This window comes from Opisthorchis viverrini, assembly GCF_000715545.1.
Source record: "Opisthorchis viverrini unplaced genomic scaffold opera_v5_166, whole genome shotgun sequence".
NCBI classification, from domain to species: Eukaryota; Metazoa; Platyhelminthes; class Trematoda; order Opisthorchiida; family Opisthorchiidae; genus Opisthorchis; species Opisthorchis viverrini.
In genome coordinates, this window is record NW_008751820.1 from 297,502 (window position 1) to 314,166 (window position 16,665).

Below are 16,665 nucleotides of genomic sequence, written 5' to 3' on the forward strand. Positions count from 1 at the left end.
AGGGAGAGTCGAGAGGCGGAGGTCGGGTTCAAACCACGGGCCTTCTGGTCAGTGAATACGAGCTCTAACTACTAAGCCACTTCGCCCTTGCAAGACGAAATACAAATACTACGCAAACGATAGCTGATAGAGACTCATCAATGGTCGGCGATCTCAAAACAAGACAGCTTTTCAAATTCACGTAATGCGCCACAGTGGGGGTAGAAGAGCCGTGTGATGTGCGGTGGCGATGAATCCGAACAAGGAGTAAACAACTATCCAGTTGTCCGGAGGACAACCGAACATCACATTATTTGGACGCATGTGTCACGTGCAGGACGTGGACCAAACGAAGGCATACTCTGATTGGTCAGAATGCCAGCCAATCCGAGCCGAGCATCTTTGACTCGACGCTTCTCGCCCCCTCACGGAGATTCTGGCATGACCTTGTGGAACACTCTGTGACTACCCTATGAATACAGTTGTAATAATTTTGCTTTGTCCACATAAAGAGCTGTCTAGAACTACCGTGCCTTTTGATGTACCATAGGGGGCGGAGCAGGAAGCCAAGGGACCGATACAGAGTTGCACAACCGTTCAGCAAATCACAACACCAGTGGTTTGTAGTTGTCCCATATCGGTTAAAATAAGATATGGGAACTAGTCCTTGAAGATAGTCGGACTCTGGCAAAACCGAACATTCACAGGATATCAGAATGACACTTACTACATGAGCTTTACAGCGATTAGGACAGCAGAGGCATATGTCACCTACTGTAGACTACGGGCCAGGATGCAGTCGCGATGCTACTGATGGCGCAGTTTCAGTAGTTCGCAATAAATGGAACCGTACGGATATCTGCCCGGTTGTCAGTCATCCAGAGCCAAACATCAAGAAGATTATGGGCAGACAATGGATACAAGCCACGCACTCTGCCAGTGTGTCAATGGAGACAATCTACCTAACGTAGGCCATCTAGCTTGGCGAGAAGTTGGAACACAACCTGAAATGGATTAGAAAGCACTAAGCAAATTCAGATAGTGTGAGGTGACAGATTTTAGGAGGCGGGCCGCTCTAATTGGCCGAACATCTCATCGTTTGGACAGATGGGGCGGAGCACCAAGGGACCGATACAGAGTTGCACAACCGTTCAGCAAATCACAACACCAGTGGTTTGTAGTTGTCCCATATCGGTTAAAATAAGATATGGGAACTAGTCCTTGAAGATAGTCGGACTCTGGCAAAACCGAACATTCACAGGATATCAGAATGACACTTACTACATGAGCTTTACAGCGATTAGGACAGCAGAGGCATATGTCACCTACTGTAGACTACGGGCCAGGATGCAGTCGCGATGCTACTGATGGCGCAGTTTCAGTAGTTCGCAATAAATGGAACCGTACGGATATCTGCCCGGTTGTCAGTCATCCAGAGCCAAACATCAAGAAGATTATGGGCAGACAATGGATACAAGCCACGCACTCTGCCAGTGTGTCAATGGAGACAATCTACCTAACGTAGGCCATCTAGCTTGGCGAGAAGTTGGAACACAACCTGAAATGGATTAGAAAGCACTAAGCAAATTCAGATAGTGTGAGGTGACAGATTTTAGGAGGCGGGCCGCTCTAATTGGCCGAACATCTCATCGTTTGGACAGATGTGCTACGAGCCAGTTACGGGCGAACGAAGGCACACCCGGATTGGCAGAATGTCAGCTAATCGGGATCGAGCACTGACGGCTTGAGGGTTCTCGTCCCCCCATGTAGATCGTAGTATGGTTTAGTGGAGCATTCTGTGATAACCCTATAAGTACATTTGTAATAATTTCTGCTTGTCCCCATGACGGACCCTTCGATATACCGTAGTGTGGGGGAACGGCAGGCCAACGACAGACATGGGGGTCGCATTACCGGCCGCAGCATGCATTAAAGATCGCATAGAAGAAGCATAAACACACACTTTCCAGAAATTACTAAACCACGTGCAGGTTCTCAGAGTTAAAGATCACACGAAATTGATGTCATTAGTGCTACGACGTTTCTGGTGGAAAGCACAGAAGTAAAAAGACTAAATAGCCCGAATGGGCAGAACAACTTACGCTCTCGCTAACGTGCAAATCCGGGACGGCATGAACCATGGGAATCTTGGCGCTTGCATCTTCTATGCGTTCTCCCGAAAGCCCACCCTCTCTGAACGCCAAAAAATGGCTAAACAAATCAACTGACTAACCTCCTTAGGTTTGCTCCACATTCAGCACACAAGTCCTTCATTACGATGTGATGTCGGCAGGGTTCGAATCTGAACAAGTCGCAGCTGAAAACAATGACCAATCTGTAAGTTTGTAACAATAAGTTTACCCGGCAGCAGCCATAGACTCATCTGGCAACAGTGCGGTAGCCCAGCCAAAACCGGGAGCACATATCGAAAGTGGAGCTGAACCCCTACCATCCAGAATGCACACAACGGTAGATGGAGTCACAACTTGTCGTCTTTTGATCCTCCATTGTACCTGGAAACAGACTTGGGAGTCCTGTGGAGCGCGAATAACGCTACCCTCCATGATGGGAAGACTGAAAGTGGAGTGGGCCAAAATTATGAAGGCAATAACTGGGAAATGAAGGAGATTGTAAAGAGTTTGCTGCCAGAGTTTGCTGAATGTGGATCGACTTCAACTGTCTTTAGGCCATGTACAGAAAACAAACCCATCGTCAAGAACACCCATCCTCACCTAGATGTGACGACCGTTGCACGAGGGATTAAGGGGCTAGGTTGGTGGTGCCAGCAGGGGGTGAAAGATTTTTGACCGGATGCCATAAGCATCCGCTGATCACATCATGGTATGGCGGGCATCACCGCGACATGAGAAACTGGAGTGTTGTTCAGTACCATGCTCGTAAAATCGATGTGGCGATCATCAACAGACACAGGACCCGCCCGTCCTGTGGAATATGCAAGGGATAGAGAAGCGAACTCGAACGATAGCTCTGTGGCACGAAGGACGTCATCCCAAAGCTAATCTCCATCTTACTCCGTAATTAGGTTCAAAACATGCTGCCAATGGCGCCCAGCAAGCAATAGCCATTTGAAGTATTCTCAGAGCCAAGTCATTGCTCTCCAAGAGTAACTGCCACAAAGTGAACATCGACGGTGCTAGCATGGATACGTCAAGATTCTTGAATTGAGAGCTTCCACCGGGACACTAGAAAGAACAGAAGCCTTCCCTCACAGACGGACGTAAAAACAAGTAAATCCGTCATACTAATCAACGGTCGGAAAGTGCCCTGGCTAATAACCATGTTGGTCAAATTCGGCACCGGGCTTTATTAAATTAAGCACCTAAGGAGGACGGCGAAAACCTGACAAGACGGTGACGAAAGCATCAAGATTCGAAATATAAAAGGAAACCACAAAAACAGACAGCTAAAAACCTGTAAAGAGTAAGCTGGTGATGTCTTATCTGGAGAGCTCATTCTAGATCACCATCCTCATCATTAATAACATCAGAGAAGCATACTGGTGCTTCACCACCCGGCAACCATATCGAGTTTCTTAAACAAAACCCTTTTGTACAAATAAACTGACAGATTTATGGCAGTGAAGCACAGCACCGATGATGTAGTGTTCCAGTAGATAATGATAACGATGCCGATGTTATCCAGAGCTTCAGTGGTTAGAGCACGAATTTACTGATGGGATGGTAAGAGGTACGAACATGACCTGTGTCTCTCGACTTCCCGTGTCTAGGATTAGGCAACCTGGCAGTATCCCAGACCTCATGCTTCCGTATGGTGGCATGACAGTTTGGCACCGAAAGGGTGCTACAGTTGATCGATTTTTCGAGTAAATGAATATCGCATCGATCAGACGGATGTGTCACACGCGGACTTCGGACTAAACGGACCAAACACCATTAATTAGAATTTCAGCTAGGCAGGATCGCGCACCATAGCCTGGTGCAACCCGTCTCTTCACGAACGTTCTAGCACGACCCTGTAGGACACTGTATTGATCTTATAAATGCAGTTCTAATAATCTTCGTTTGTTTCATTAAATGGCTGTCTCAAACTACCGTGCCTTTCGTTATACCATAGTGGAAGGAGCGGGGAGCCAAGGACCGACATAAAAGTTGCATCACCGTTTGCAGTATACAACAAATGGTAATAATGGCGCTGGTGCCGGTAACAATGAGGATGCTGCCGCTGCTGCTTCTGATAAAGATAATGGTGGTGATGGTATGAAATAAGTTCTCCAATCCAAAAGTTAACAGCTCTTATTGTAAAAAAAACGCCAAAAACTGCTCGTACGAGTCCTTTATTTTAGCCCCAGATGTAACCTATTCATACCGCTTGGATGTCAACAGTCCAAGCAGTTCTGCCTGCGTAGAAACTTTCAGAAATATCAAGAAGGACCTCAAATTGGACAGCAGTAGGGTGCAATTGAAAGGATCGAATATTTTCTAAATGTTCAGGTTGCATGCCCCTGCTGATATCCTCCGATTCTATTACTTAGTAATACTACCCGTGGCAGAGTGGGTTGGTCAGGAGTGAACTACGTATGAGTCCGTGAGAAAGAAGGAAAGGGAAACTATCACCCCACCCCTCAGACAACTTCCAACATCACCTTCAAAGCCATTCAGATGGGAATCACAGGCTCATATTTCGTGGTCATTTCATGATCCTACTCTCGTGTACGCAGTAAGTATATAATGGAACGTTAGGTGTGATACCTGTCGTAAAAGCTATCCAGGAGAGTAGACGGTGCACACTAGGCCTCTTCGGGACTTCTTGCACTTGCTTGGCCTTTATGTCGATCAATCCTTGACGGTGTGACATTACAACCTGGGTCTCTTTCCGCAGTTGCAAACACTTGAAAAAGCGGAATAGTACGTCCGCCTTTCTCTGATTTGATTCAGCTGTCCATCGCCTTCCACAAGAAAGAGGTTGTATAATATTTTGGATTATTTTTATTTCGCCCACTTCACGTTGCTACCTAATTTTGGTCTTCAGCGTGCTGCCCCTATACTGCAGGCGACATCTGTGCCACTCATTACCATGCATTCTCCTCCATGCGATTTGTTCCGTCCTGCAATTTGTTAACTTATTCCATCAAAAAAAGATAATTGTCCAGCTGTAGCAGCCTTTCGATGCCTGGCTGCTATGCCACCCAAAGGAAACACGAGAACTGGGATAGTGCCAGGTTGCCAAAGCCTAGATAGGGGAAGTCGAGAGGAAGAAGTCGGGTTCGAACTACAAAACTTCCGGTCGGTAAATTCGCGCATTAACCACTGAGCCATCTCGCACCTCACATCATGTACGACCAGTATCTAGCATGGATTACATTCCAACAAGCGCTCTTGGTCCGGAGATACCGCGTAACTTCAGTAACTTTCTTATAATAACGTAACGATGTCACCGCGGTTCATATTAAGATGGCTTTGTTGGCCTTCTGTTAGGATCGGTCAGGCGTCCTGGTTGCAGCAGTGGGTTTGCCGAGAGTACCAACGAGGCCGTTACAGCTAGCGTACGAGGGTGGGTTTTAGAGAGAAGCTTGGGATCTGGCGACTCTTGCGTCATTGGTATTGGGCATTCTACAGCTGATTAGTATGCCAATTTCATATTGATGACCGCAGACGGACGCTGGCAATCACCTAACCGATTATTCCGAGATTGACCCCGACAATCCACATATACACATGGCTTCCTGTTCGGAACGCTGATTCTCCCACTGAAAGTCGAGAGTAGATTGCTGTTGGCAATTAGGCGTCATGTGGAAGTGACAACCACCTGTTAAAAAATATCGTTCAGCTGTAGCACCCTTTCGGTACCCAACTGCCATGCCACCCGAAGGTTGCACGAGGGCTGGGATACTGTCAGGTTGCCCAAGTCTAGACAGAGGAAGTCGAGAGGCAGAGGTCGGTTTCGAACCACGGACCTTCCGGTTAGTAAATCCGCGCTCTAACCAATTGGACCATCTGTTAAGCTTATACAGAGTGGTCATCAGGAGATTGTGAACTGGGAAGTTGCACTACACTCCTGTAAGATATCTAGAACATCAACCCCCATGCGACCACTCTCCGAATTCGTCAATGCAAGCTTGACAGTATCCACAAACTCAGATCTGCCATCAGATTGCAGATGGAACGACGTTGGCATGTGTGATATCGATCCAAACAGAGTATATGCGAGCTGGCTACCACTGTCGGACAAACGTTAATGATAAACCGAAAATCAATGACATATGCCGCAGCTTTGAGATGGTTTTAGCCGTAGTTGTATCATAGATAACCAAAACTCCAGGTTAGTTACTGAATGCATCAACAAAGATTTTCCAACTGAACAGTGAATCGAAGTTCACAATGATGAAATGGCATGGTTTTACTTTCATTATGTAGTATCACACTGAGTGATTGTAGTAAGCTAGCATAAAGTCCTTTCCCCATCCACCTTTATTCTTTTCTTCACAATAAGGCTTTCAGATAAATCGTAATAGTATGGCAGCGAAGCACCGGTGTTGAACACTGATGTCTTACTGTCGATGATGGTGATGAACACAGCGCGAAACAAAAATGGGAATGTAATCTGTGCTTTACTCGTCTAATAACGAGAAAGCATGCGCTGAAATGGCGGATTAGCAAGCAATAACCGTGATGTCTTATCTGGAGAGCTCATTCTAGATCACCATCCTCATCATTAATAACATCAGAGAAGCATACTGGTGCTTCACCACCCGGCAACCATATCGAGTTTCTTAAACAAAACCCTTTTGTACAAATAAACTGACAGATTTACGGCAGTGAAGCACCGATGTTCTTATGTAGTGTTCCAGTAGATAATGATAACGATGCCGATGTTATCCAGAGCTTCAGTGGTTAGAGCACGAATTTACTGATGGTAAGGTCCGAGGTACGAACATGACCTGTGTCTCTCGACTTCCCGTGTCTAGGATTAGGCAACCTGGCAGTATCCCAGACCTCATGCTTCCGTATGGTGGCATGACAGTTTGGCACCGAAAGGGTGCTACAGTTGATCGATTTTTCGAGTAAATGAATATCGCATCGATCAGACGGATGTGTCACACGCGGACTTCGGACTAAACGGACCAAACACCATTAATTAGAATTTCAGCTAGGCAGGATCGCGCACCATAGCCTGGTGCAACCCGTCTCTTCACGAACGTTCTAGCACGACCCTGTAGGACACTGTATTGATCTTATAAATGCAGTTCTAATAATCTTCGTTTGTTTCATTAAATGGCTGTCTCAAACTACCGTGCCTTTCGTTATACCATAGTGGAAGGAGCGGGGAGCCAAGGACCGACATAAAAGTTGCATCACCGTTTGCAGTATACAACAAATGGTAATAATGGCGCTGGTGCCGGTAACAATGAGGATGCTGCCGCTGCTGCTTCTGATAAAGATAATGGTGGTGATGGTATGAAATAAGTTCTCCAATCCAAAAGTTAACAGCTCTTATTGTAAAAAAAACGCCAAAAACTGCTCGTACGAGTCCTTTATTTTAGCCCCAGATGTAACCTATTCATACCGCTTGGATGTCAACAGTCCAAGCAGTTCTGCCTGCGTAGAAACTTTCAGAAATATCAAGAAGGACCTCAAATTGGACAGCAGTAGGGTGCAATTGAAAGGATCGAATATTTTCTAAATGTTCAGGTTGCATGCCCCTGCTGATATCCTCCGATTCTATTACTTAGTAATACTACCCGTGGCAGAGTGGGTTGGTCAGGAGTGAACTACGTATGAGTCCGTGAGAAAGAAGGAAAGGGAAACTATCACCCCACCCCTCAGACAACTTCCAACATCACCTTCAAAGCCATTCAGATGGGAATCACAGGCTCATATTTCGTGGTCATTTCATGATCCTACTCTCGTGTACGCAGTAAGTATATAATGGAACGTTAGGTGTGATACCTGTCGTAAAAGCTATCCAGGAGAGTAGACGGTGCACACTAGGCCTCTTCGGGACTTCTTGCACTTGCTTGGCCTTTATGTCGATCAATCCTTGACGGTGTGACATTACAACCTGGGTCTCTTTCCGCAGTTGCAAACACTTGAAAAAGCGGAATAGTACGTCCGCCTTTCTCTGATTTGATTCAGCTGTCCATCGCCTTCCACAAGAAAGAGGTTGTATAATATTTTGGATTATTTTTATTTCGCCCACTTCACGTTGCTACCTAATTTTGGTCTTCAGCGTGCTGCCCCTATACTGCAGGCGACATCTGTGCCACTCATTACCATGCATTCTCCTCCATGCGATTTGTTCCGTCCTGCAATTTGTTAACTTACTCCATCAAAAAAAGATAATTGTCCAGCTGTAGCAGCCTTTCGATGCCTGGCTGCTATGCCACCCAAAGGAAACACGAGAACTGGGATAGTGCCAGGTTGCCAAAGCCTAGATAGGGGAAGTCGAGAGGAAGAAGTCGGGTTCGAACTACAAAACTTCCGGTCGGTAAATTCGCGCATTAACCACTGAGCCATCTCGCACCTCACATCATGTACGACCAGTATCTAGCATGGATTACATTCCAACAAGCGCTCTTGGTCCGGAGATACCGCGTAACTTCAGTAACTTTCTTATAATAACGTAACGATGTCACCGCGGTTCATATTAAGATGGCTTTGTTGGCCTTCTGTTAGGATCGGTCAGGCGTCCTGGTTGCAGCAGTGGGTTTGCCGAGAGTACCAACGAGGCCGTTACAGCTAGCGTACGAGGGTGGGTTTTAGAGAGAAGCTTGGGATCTGGCGACTCTTGCGTCATTGGTATTGGGCATTCTACAGCTGATTAGTATGCCAATTTCATATTGATGACCGCAGACGGACGCTGGCAATCACCTAACCGATTATTCCGAGATTGACCCCGACAATCCACATATACACATGGCTTCCTGTTCGGAACGCTGATTCTCCCACTGAAAGTCGAGAGTAGATTGCTGTTGGCAATTAGGCGTCATGTGGAAGTGACAACCACCTGTTAAAAAATATCGTTCAGCTGTAGCACCCTTTCGGTACCCAACTGCCATGCCACCCGAAGGTTGCACGAGGGCTGGGATACTGTCAGGTTGCCCAAGTCTAGACAGAGGAAGTCGAGAGGCAGAGGTCGGTTTCGAACCACGGACCTTCCGGTTAGTAAATCCGCGCTCTAACCAATTGGACCATCTGTTAAGCTTATACAGAGTGGTCATCAGGAGATTGTGAACTGGGAAGTTGCACTACACTCCTGTAAGATATCTAGAACATCAACCCCCATGCGACCACTCTCCGAATTCGTCAATGCAAGCTTGACAGTATCCACAAACTCAGATCTGCCATCAGATTGCAGATGGAACGACGTTGGCATGTGTGATATCGATCCAAACAGAGTATATGCGAGCTGGCTACCACTGTCTGACAAACGTTAATGATAAACCGAAAATCAATGACATATGCCGCAGCTTTGAGATGGTTTTAGCCGTAGTTGTATCATAGATAACCAAAACTCCAGGTTAGTTACTGAATGCATCAACAAAGATTTTCCAACTGAACAGTGAATCGAAGTTCACAATGATGAAATGGCATGGTTTTACTTTCATTATGTAGTATCACACTGAGTGATTGTAGTAAGCTAGCATAAAGTCCTTTCCCCATCCACCTTTATTCTTTTCTTCACAATAAGGCTTTCAGATAAATCGTAATAGTATGGCAGCGAAGCACCGGTGTTGAACACTGATGTCTTACTGTCGATGATGGTGATGAACACAGCGCGAAACAAAAATGGGAATGTAATCTGTGCTTTACTCGTCTAATAACGAGAAAGCATGCGCTGAAATGGCGGATTAGCAAGCAATAACCACAAAAGAATGGGAATGTAACTAAAAGACTAGTCATAACATCCAGTCTTGACCGGAACTACTACACACGGGGACAGTACACTATGTAATGTTACGATACATAAGCCTCTATATCCCTCAGATCGCATGGAGTTCGCTGTCGCTTCTCTTCTGTCAGAAAAGTCACACGATGTATAAGAATTTGGTTTTAAGGGATTTGCATCATTATCAGATTGGCTCGAATGAGAAAATAGTCCCTAGCAGATAGATGTTGGGTGACTGGCAGCTAACTGAATTAGGACTTGGGTGGGTTAGCGGATGAAAAGCTTTAAGGGTGGACGATGCTTCCCCGGTTAAAGGGACTTGGTTGAAATACCTCACCCAGAGACTTTCACTCAAAAGCCCAACTAACAAGGTAGTGGAAGAAGGATGGGTTTTGCTCAGGTATCCTTCCCTTAGCCTCTGACTCAAACATCTTGACCGAGGGACGGCGGCTCTTGGAAGGTTTCATAAGAGACCCCTTCCAGAACCGATGACTCGATGGTTTGACCCACTTGACTGCCTGGCCCGAGGACAAAGGGGTTAGGGCATAACTGTTTGATTCTTAATGTGGCTGTGCACATAATGTGCTTTTTGAGTAGTAGCAGACACTTTGGCTTTAAACCTTTTTCGAGCGTATTGAATAAGGCGCCGGCGGTCACGGGATGAAAAGCTTTAAGGGTGGACGATGCTTCCCCGGTTAAAGGGACTTGGTTGAAATACCTCACCCAGAGACTTTCACTCAAAAGCCCAACTAACAAGGTAGTGGAAGAAGGATGGGTTTTGCTCAGGTATCCTTCCCTTAGCGTCTGACTCAAACATCTTGACCGAGGGACGGCGGCTCTTGGAAGGTTTCATAAGAGACCCCTTCCAGAACCGATGACTCGATGGTTTGACCCACTTGACTGCCTGGCCCGAGGACAAAGGGGTTAGGGCATAACTGTTTGATTCTTAATGTGGCTGTGCACATAATGTGCTTTTTGAGTAGTAGCAGACACTTTGGCTTTAAACCTTTTTCGAGCGTATTGAATAAGGCGCCGGCGGTCACGGTCGACCGTTGGGCAGCGGGGTCGACCTTGTTTAACCCGTCCATCCTCGGAGGAAGACATTATCACTGCTTCGACAAAAATGAAGATGCTGTTTCTAAACCATATCGCAGAGAACAGTAAAACTTTAACTCCAGACCGCGTACGCTTCAGAGCGGGTTGTGGTTGGGAAGCGGGTACTAATTGCCCTCTAATAGGCGGCGGACAACGTACTGACATTTGTCCGCTCCTACTGTTGGCGCGGCCAACATCGGCGTATTACAGAGTGTACATAAAAAGTCCACTTGTTATATGGTCGCGTCCTCGGTCCAGAATTCCACAACAGCCAGTAGGTTGATGATGCATTACTTGCCTTTCGAAAAGCCATATTACTCACGGATCTACGCTTGAATCCGATGAATATGTCGGTGAATGTCATGTCTGACAACGCGTTCCATCACCTCCACGATCATAAACGTTGAAGAAACCGGTCTGAAGTTGCCTGGATCATGTTTGTTCCATGATTTGTACAAGGCTTTCACAACAATGATTTCCACCCTGCGGGCGATCGGCCTTTGTCCAATAGGCGCTGGAAGAGCTGTTAGCACCTTTAGGATTCTGGAATGTTATTCATGAGGACCAGAGGTCGTCTGTACATTTAGAGCTCACAAAACTTGCTGCACGTCGCTGGACTCAAACACCACGCACTTGAAACTGGAAGCCACTAAAGATGGGAGGCTAACCAGTGTTACTTACTTCCACCCGAACGCGAGTGCGCATTAGTTTCGAAGAACAATCTTCTCCACGTTATTCGCAACCAGTTAAAGCTGAAAACAAGGGGCTCATCGCGATCGAACGTTTCATCCACGTAGTAGATAAAAACATCCACAGTCGAGGCCGATGGCGTCAGCAAAGGGTCACAGATGTTGCAGGATCGATTTGATGACTACGTAAACCATACATTCCATATATCACTAACCGGTAATTACTAATCTATATTTTCAGTTCATGTAATAACGCCACTAGACAATTAAAGCATACCTTACGAGCATCTATTCCGTCTTCCTTCTGACCTCGACCTGGAACCACTCAACTCTGACAGCACTCTACCAGGAATTACCCTAGTAGCAGATTCCAATTGGTGTATTAGATTAAGATCAATCTGAAGATCTGAATTCGAAATCACTGATGACCATGTGGGGTAGAGATTATCCATTGACGTAAGACGCATTGAGGTTTTCAATAACAAGGGTCTTTTATTGAACACGTCACAATCCGAAGAAGAGAACTCGAAGTTGTAGAGCATTTTCTACATATCGGAAGTCGTATTGAATCGTACAGTGGTGTGGTAGATGAGGCAGACACACGGATCTGTATGATTCGCGTCGCGTTTGCTAATTTCATACACTGGCAAGGCGATGTATCCCAAAAACTTAAGGGACACTACAGTACGTCCGTGAGACGTGACCTCTTCAGGCAGCGGAAATGGGACGCCTTGAGGTCAACAGCCATTACTTCAGAACCACGGGTCATGTAGGCTAGTGTCTGCCAAACCGCAAAGGGGTAGTTAGAGAAAAAGTGCTTAGTTGTGCAACGGGTACTTCAATCAAAGATTTTGTCCAGTGCCAGAAGCTGCGTTAGCTAGGCCATATATTCTGCATGCCGAACCATCGCTTGTAGAAGAGAGTACTGTTTAGCGTGCCCAAGCAGAGAGGTAACCAACTTTTGACCGGGCAAAGGAGTATGAAAGACACTACGAAAAGTCAGGGTACTGTCTATTTGACTCACCTTCCAGGATGGAGTTCACGTGATCTCCACTGTGTCTGACTGCAGATGATGCAACACATGGCTGCTAATGGGTATCAGTGGCGTTCCTGTTGTCGGTTTCTATCTAGATTGCCTGAATGTCTGGAGGTGCAGGTACCACGGAGTAATTGTAGTAGGCCGGCAATAGGCACCTTCTCTATCCACTTTTTTCTCAAAGGCTTTCAGACAAATTATGGTTGTCCTGCGGCTGAGCAGCAGCTTTTTACACTCATCATCATCATCATCATCATCATCGACAAAATGACATCAGTGTTCAATACCGACGCTTCGCTATCGTACAACCATGATTAGCTTGAAAGCTTTATTGTGAGGAAAAGAATATTATGTATGGGAAAGGAACTTAGTGCTAGCTTACTGCAACCATTCCGAGTTGGCAACACCTCCAGACACACATTCAGGCAATCTGAATTGAAACTGACAACAAGAACGGCATTGACATCGGTTGGCGGTCATATCCTACGGCGTCTCCAACCAGACGCATTGGAGATCACGCGGTCCCCATCATGGAAGGCGAGTAACTGTTTCGTAGTCTCCTTCATACCACCCTGCCAGGTCAAGGGTTGACCACCTCTCTGTTTACGCCACTCTGAATACGGCATGGAAAACAGCACTCTCTTCGGCAAATGATGGTTGGGCATAGGTAACACATGTCCCAACCAACGCAACCTATGGTGCTGGACACATTCTTCCATGGAAGTAACCGCTGCACAACCAAAGCTCACCTTCTAACTGCCTCATTACGGATTCCTCGACACCAATCCACACAATCTATGATTTTGAGACGATTGTCGAACATCTGGAGACATCTCAATTCCGCTGCCCGAACAGGCCAAGTCTCAGCCATACAACAAAACAATCCACACTGAAGCTTGATACCCACGTCCCTTGAGATTCAGATACACCACGCTGACGCCATAGGTGTCTGAAATCAGCAGACACGACCCGGGCCTCACAGACCCGTGCAGTGACCTCATCTATCGCACTACGATCAGAATTGATACAACTTCCGAGAAACGTAAAACGCTCCACAACTTCCAGCGCTTTTGCGGCTGCACATCCGGGAGTATGACCGTACACTTTGTGGGTGTAAAGTGTATACCGAATGACGGGATGGCTTTCGTCAGTTTATCCAAAAACACCTGCGCCTTCTCGTTTGCATATACCAGATCGACAAAGTTTCCGTCACAGGCTATTTGAACACCGGGATTTCGGAGACCTTCCAGAGTTAGTCTCATGGTTTCATCGATCATGAAGGAATGGAGAGAGTGAGCACCCCCAACGAACACCGCTTTGTGTACGGAAGCATTTGGAGAGCTCGCCGCATATTCTCACACGTCTGGAAATCTGATAATACAAAGATGTTATTATGTTCACGAACTTCCGAGGTATTCCTTGGTGGGCAAGTGTGTCAAGAACAGACCGGTCAATCAAGTCGAATGCGCCTTTGAAATCCAGGAATATAAGAATTGTGGGTCGCTTATAGGTATGGCGTTGTTTTAGTACACGACGGAGTGTGAAGAGTTGGTCAAGGCAACCCCTGCAAGGCCGGAATCCCGCTTGTTGCTCTCAAGTCAGTATTTTACGAGCCACCATAAGGCGACGAAACACAAGTGACACCAACAGTCTCGTTACGGCCGGGGTCAAACTGATACCTCTGTGAGTACCACACTCACTAAGAGCCTCTCGTTTGAAAATGGGCACTATCATCGACTCTCCACAGTTGTCAGGGACAGACTCCTTTTCCTACATGCAATCAAACAGAGCAGACAAACGCTGACTAAGTACTTTACCCCCATCTTTGAAAAATGCGAGTGGGAGTTCATCCGGATCAGAAGCTCGGTGGCGCTTGAAACATACGCAGTCATAAATGTCCGAGGCCGTAAGTGGTTCCATGTTCACCACCCAGAGTTCTATGTCAACTCTGGGCTCCAGGTGAGTGGCAGCTGGTGGCCACCACAACTGTTGTTCGAAGTTTTCGGCCAACGGTTAAGGCGTTCATTTTTACTCAAAATGGTCACTCCATTCTGATCCTTGAGTTTCGTTCACAGGTGGTTTCCGGGGACCGGTCGCACGGATCACCCAAAATAAATAAAAAATCATTCAGCTGTAACACCCTTCCGGTGCCTGCCATGCAACCCGAAGGTTGCACGAGGGCTGGGATACTGCCAGGTTGCCCAAGCCTAGACAGGGGCAGCCGGGAGGCAGAGGTCGGGTTCGAACCACGATCAGTAAATTCGCGCTCTAACCCCTTGAGCCACCTCGCAATCAGCATCATTGTCAGCTGTAATAACCGCGTACTCGTCGTACAGTGGTTGTGGCTGCCGCAGTTTCGTTCACCGATGATTTGGGGGAGTGGGTGGGTAGCTGCGCATTGCAGGCGGAAGCCGATAAATTGGTGCATAAATCCAGCACTCTCAGTGGGCTGTCAAGTGGGGTTGGTTGGAAAAGGAGCTATGCATTGAAGGCAATAGCTTGGACGCACGAGCGCCGTTGAGGGCGAGGTAGGATTAGATGTAAAATTAGATGTAAAATATCAGGCGTTGGGATTTGTTGGTTCGTAAGGAAAATACTGGGAATTGAATGACGAGATGACTAGATTAGATTCGGAACTGAGTACTGCATAAAAACAGCCCACGTCTAACAATAAACTCAAGTCACATGGGCCGTCGCGTGGTGCACTGGTACACTCCTATTACACTATCGAGGGTGATGATACCACCATAAATGGACAGGAGATATGGTTTAAAATTGACTTTTTTTGCTGAGACAGCAGGTTTATTCAACGTTTAAGCCTACGTCGGGGTCGTGAAGAGCTCAAATCCGCATCCACATGTAATCTCGGAAATTCTTCAGTCGATTCTGGTGCTCCCATTTCAGTGTCAATCCTGCTTGTCTGGAAAACAGGCGCCTTCACTGGGATGCGGATTGTGAGTGAAATAACTACGAGCTTGAGGGTGCAGGTCAAGTTGTCGTCCGAAAATTGGTCACCACAGATTCTAGCATCCCGTAGCACACACGTTTCAAGTACGAACGCATGTACGGGTTTCACGTCTTAGGATAAGAGCAAAGGTTTGCAGTCGACTGCAAACGATCGCTAGACCGATTCGCTGGTCTGGAACCTATGACTGGTGTTGTCAAGGAACTACGAAAACGGCATTGTGGTGAGAACAATATGCAGCAGACTGTCCAAATCATCCTGAACATCGAGAAGTCCGGGCGTAGCGGTTGATGTTCTTCCAGCCCACTATCGAAAAATGTTAGCCCCCAGCCACAGCGATCGCAAATGAAAGTCGAGTTGGGGCGAAGTTATTTCATATAGAGCAACATATAAAGCTCGTCATTCGTATCACATCATTCCGTACTTATCCACTAACTGTACAGCCAGTATCTTAGGGCCTTCACAGGAGCAATTATCTTCCTCTGACAAGTGGCACCAAGCGACTGGGGCATCGTGTGTTACGGAGGACGGAACCGCGAGAGCTCATGGAATTTAAATAAAGAACAATTGCTAGAAGATTAACGGATTTGACAAACACATGTCCCCTAATAAGCTCCATCTGATATAATACCGATGAACTCCTGCAACACGGAAATTCGTTTCACTACAAGCCAAACCCGAGCAAATATTTGATCCAAAAAGTTTTGCGTGATGCGGCATCACGCGACCACAGGGGCCAACGGATCAACTGGGACAATGACTAAATGCGCTCAGGGGCTGCCGTCCAATGGAGTGAGGGTATCAAGGCTTGCGCGCCTTGGAGGCACAATGCATTTTTCCGCAAAACCCTTGAGGGTAAAATACAAACTTGTATGTCAAAATGTTGCACTTCTTTACTTATGTGCTCAGTCCAAAAATCATTCTTATCTGCCGTCACTTTTTTGCGATTTGTTTTAAATAACCTCCTTTCGAAATTTTTGGTGCACACTCGACTTTGAACTTGGTGTGCTGTAGCCTTGGAAGTGGCTTCGCAA

The 16,665-nt window shown here is 46.6% G+C and overlaps 2 protein-coding genes across 2 annotated transcripts in view; both read right to left on the bottom strand.

Moving 5' to 3' along the window:
- Positions 1 to 2,253, bottom strand: part of T265_07244 (hypothetical protein) — a gene marked incomplete at both ends in the record, with an annotated part of 43,713 nt that extends 41,460 nt beyond the window's left edge. The window contains 2 exons of the mRNA XM_009172718.1: positions 2,082 to 2,172; positions 2,213 to 2,253. Coding sequence (XP_009170982.1) covers positions 2,082 to 2,172; positions 2,213 to 2,253 — 132 coding nt within the window. The remainder of the gene's footprint in view (positions 1 to 2,081; positions 2,173 to 2,212) is intronic.
- A 6,924-nt stretch (positions 2,254 to 9,177) lies between these two features.
- On the bottom strand, positions 9,178 to 9,620 carry T265_07245 (hypothetical protein; the record flags this gene model as incomplete). The annotated part of the gene is made up of 3 exons (XM_009172719.1): positions 9,178 to 9,380; positions 9,417 to 9,512; positions 9,581 to 9,620. The coding sequence occupies 3 exons, from the start codon at positions 9,618 to 9,620 to the stop codon at positions 9,178 to 9,180; spliced, it is 339 nt and encodes a 112-aa protein (XP_009170983.1).
- Positions 9,621 to 16,665: the final 7,045 nt, after the last annotated feature.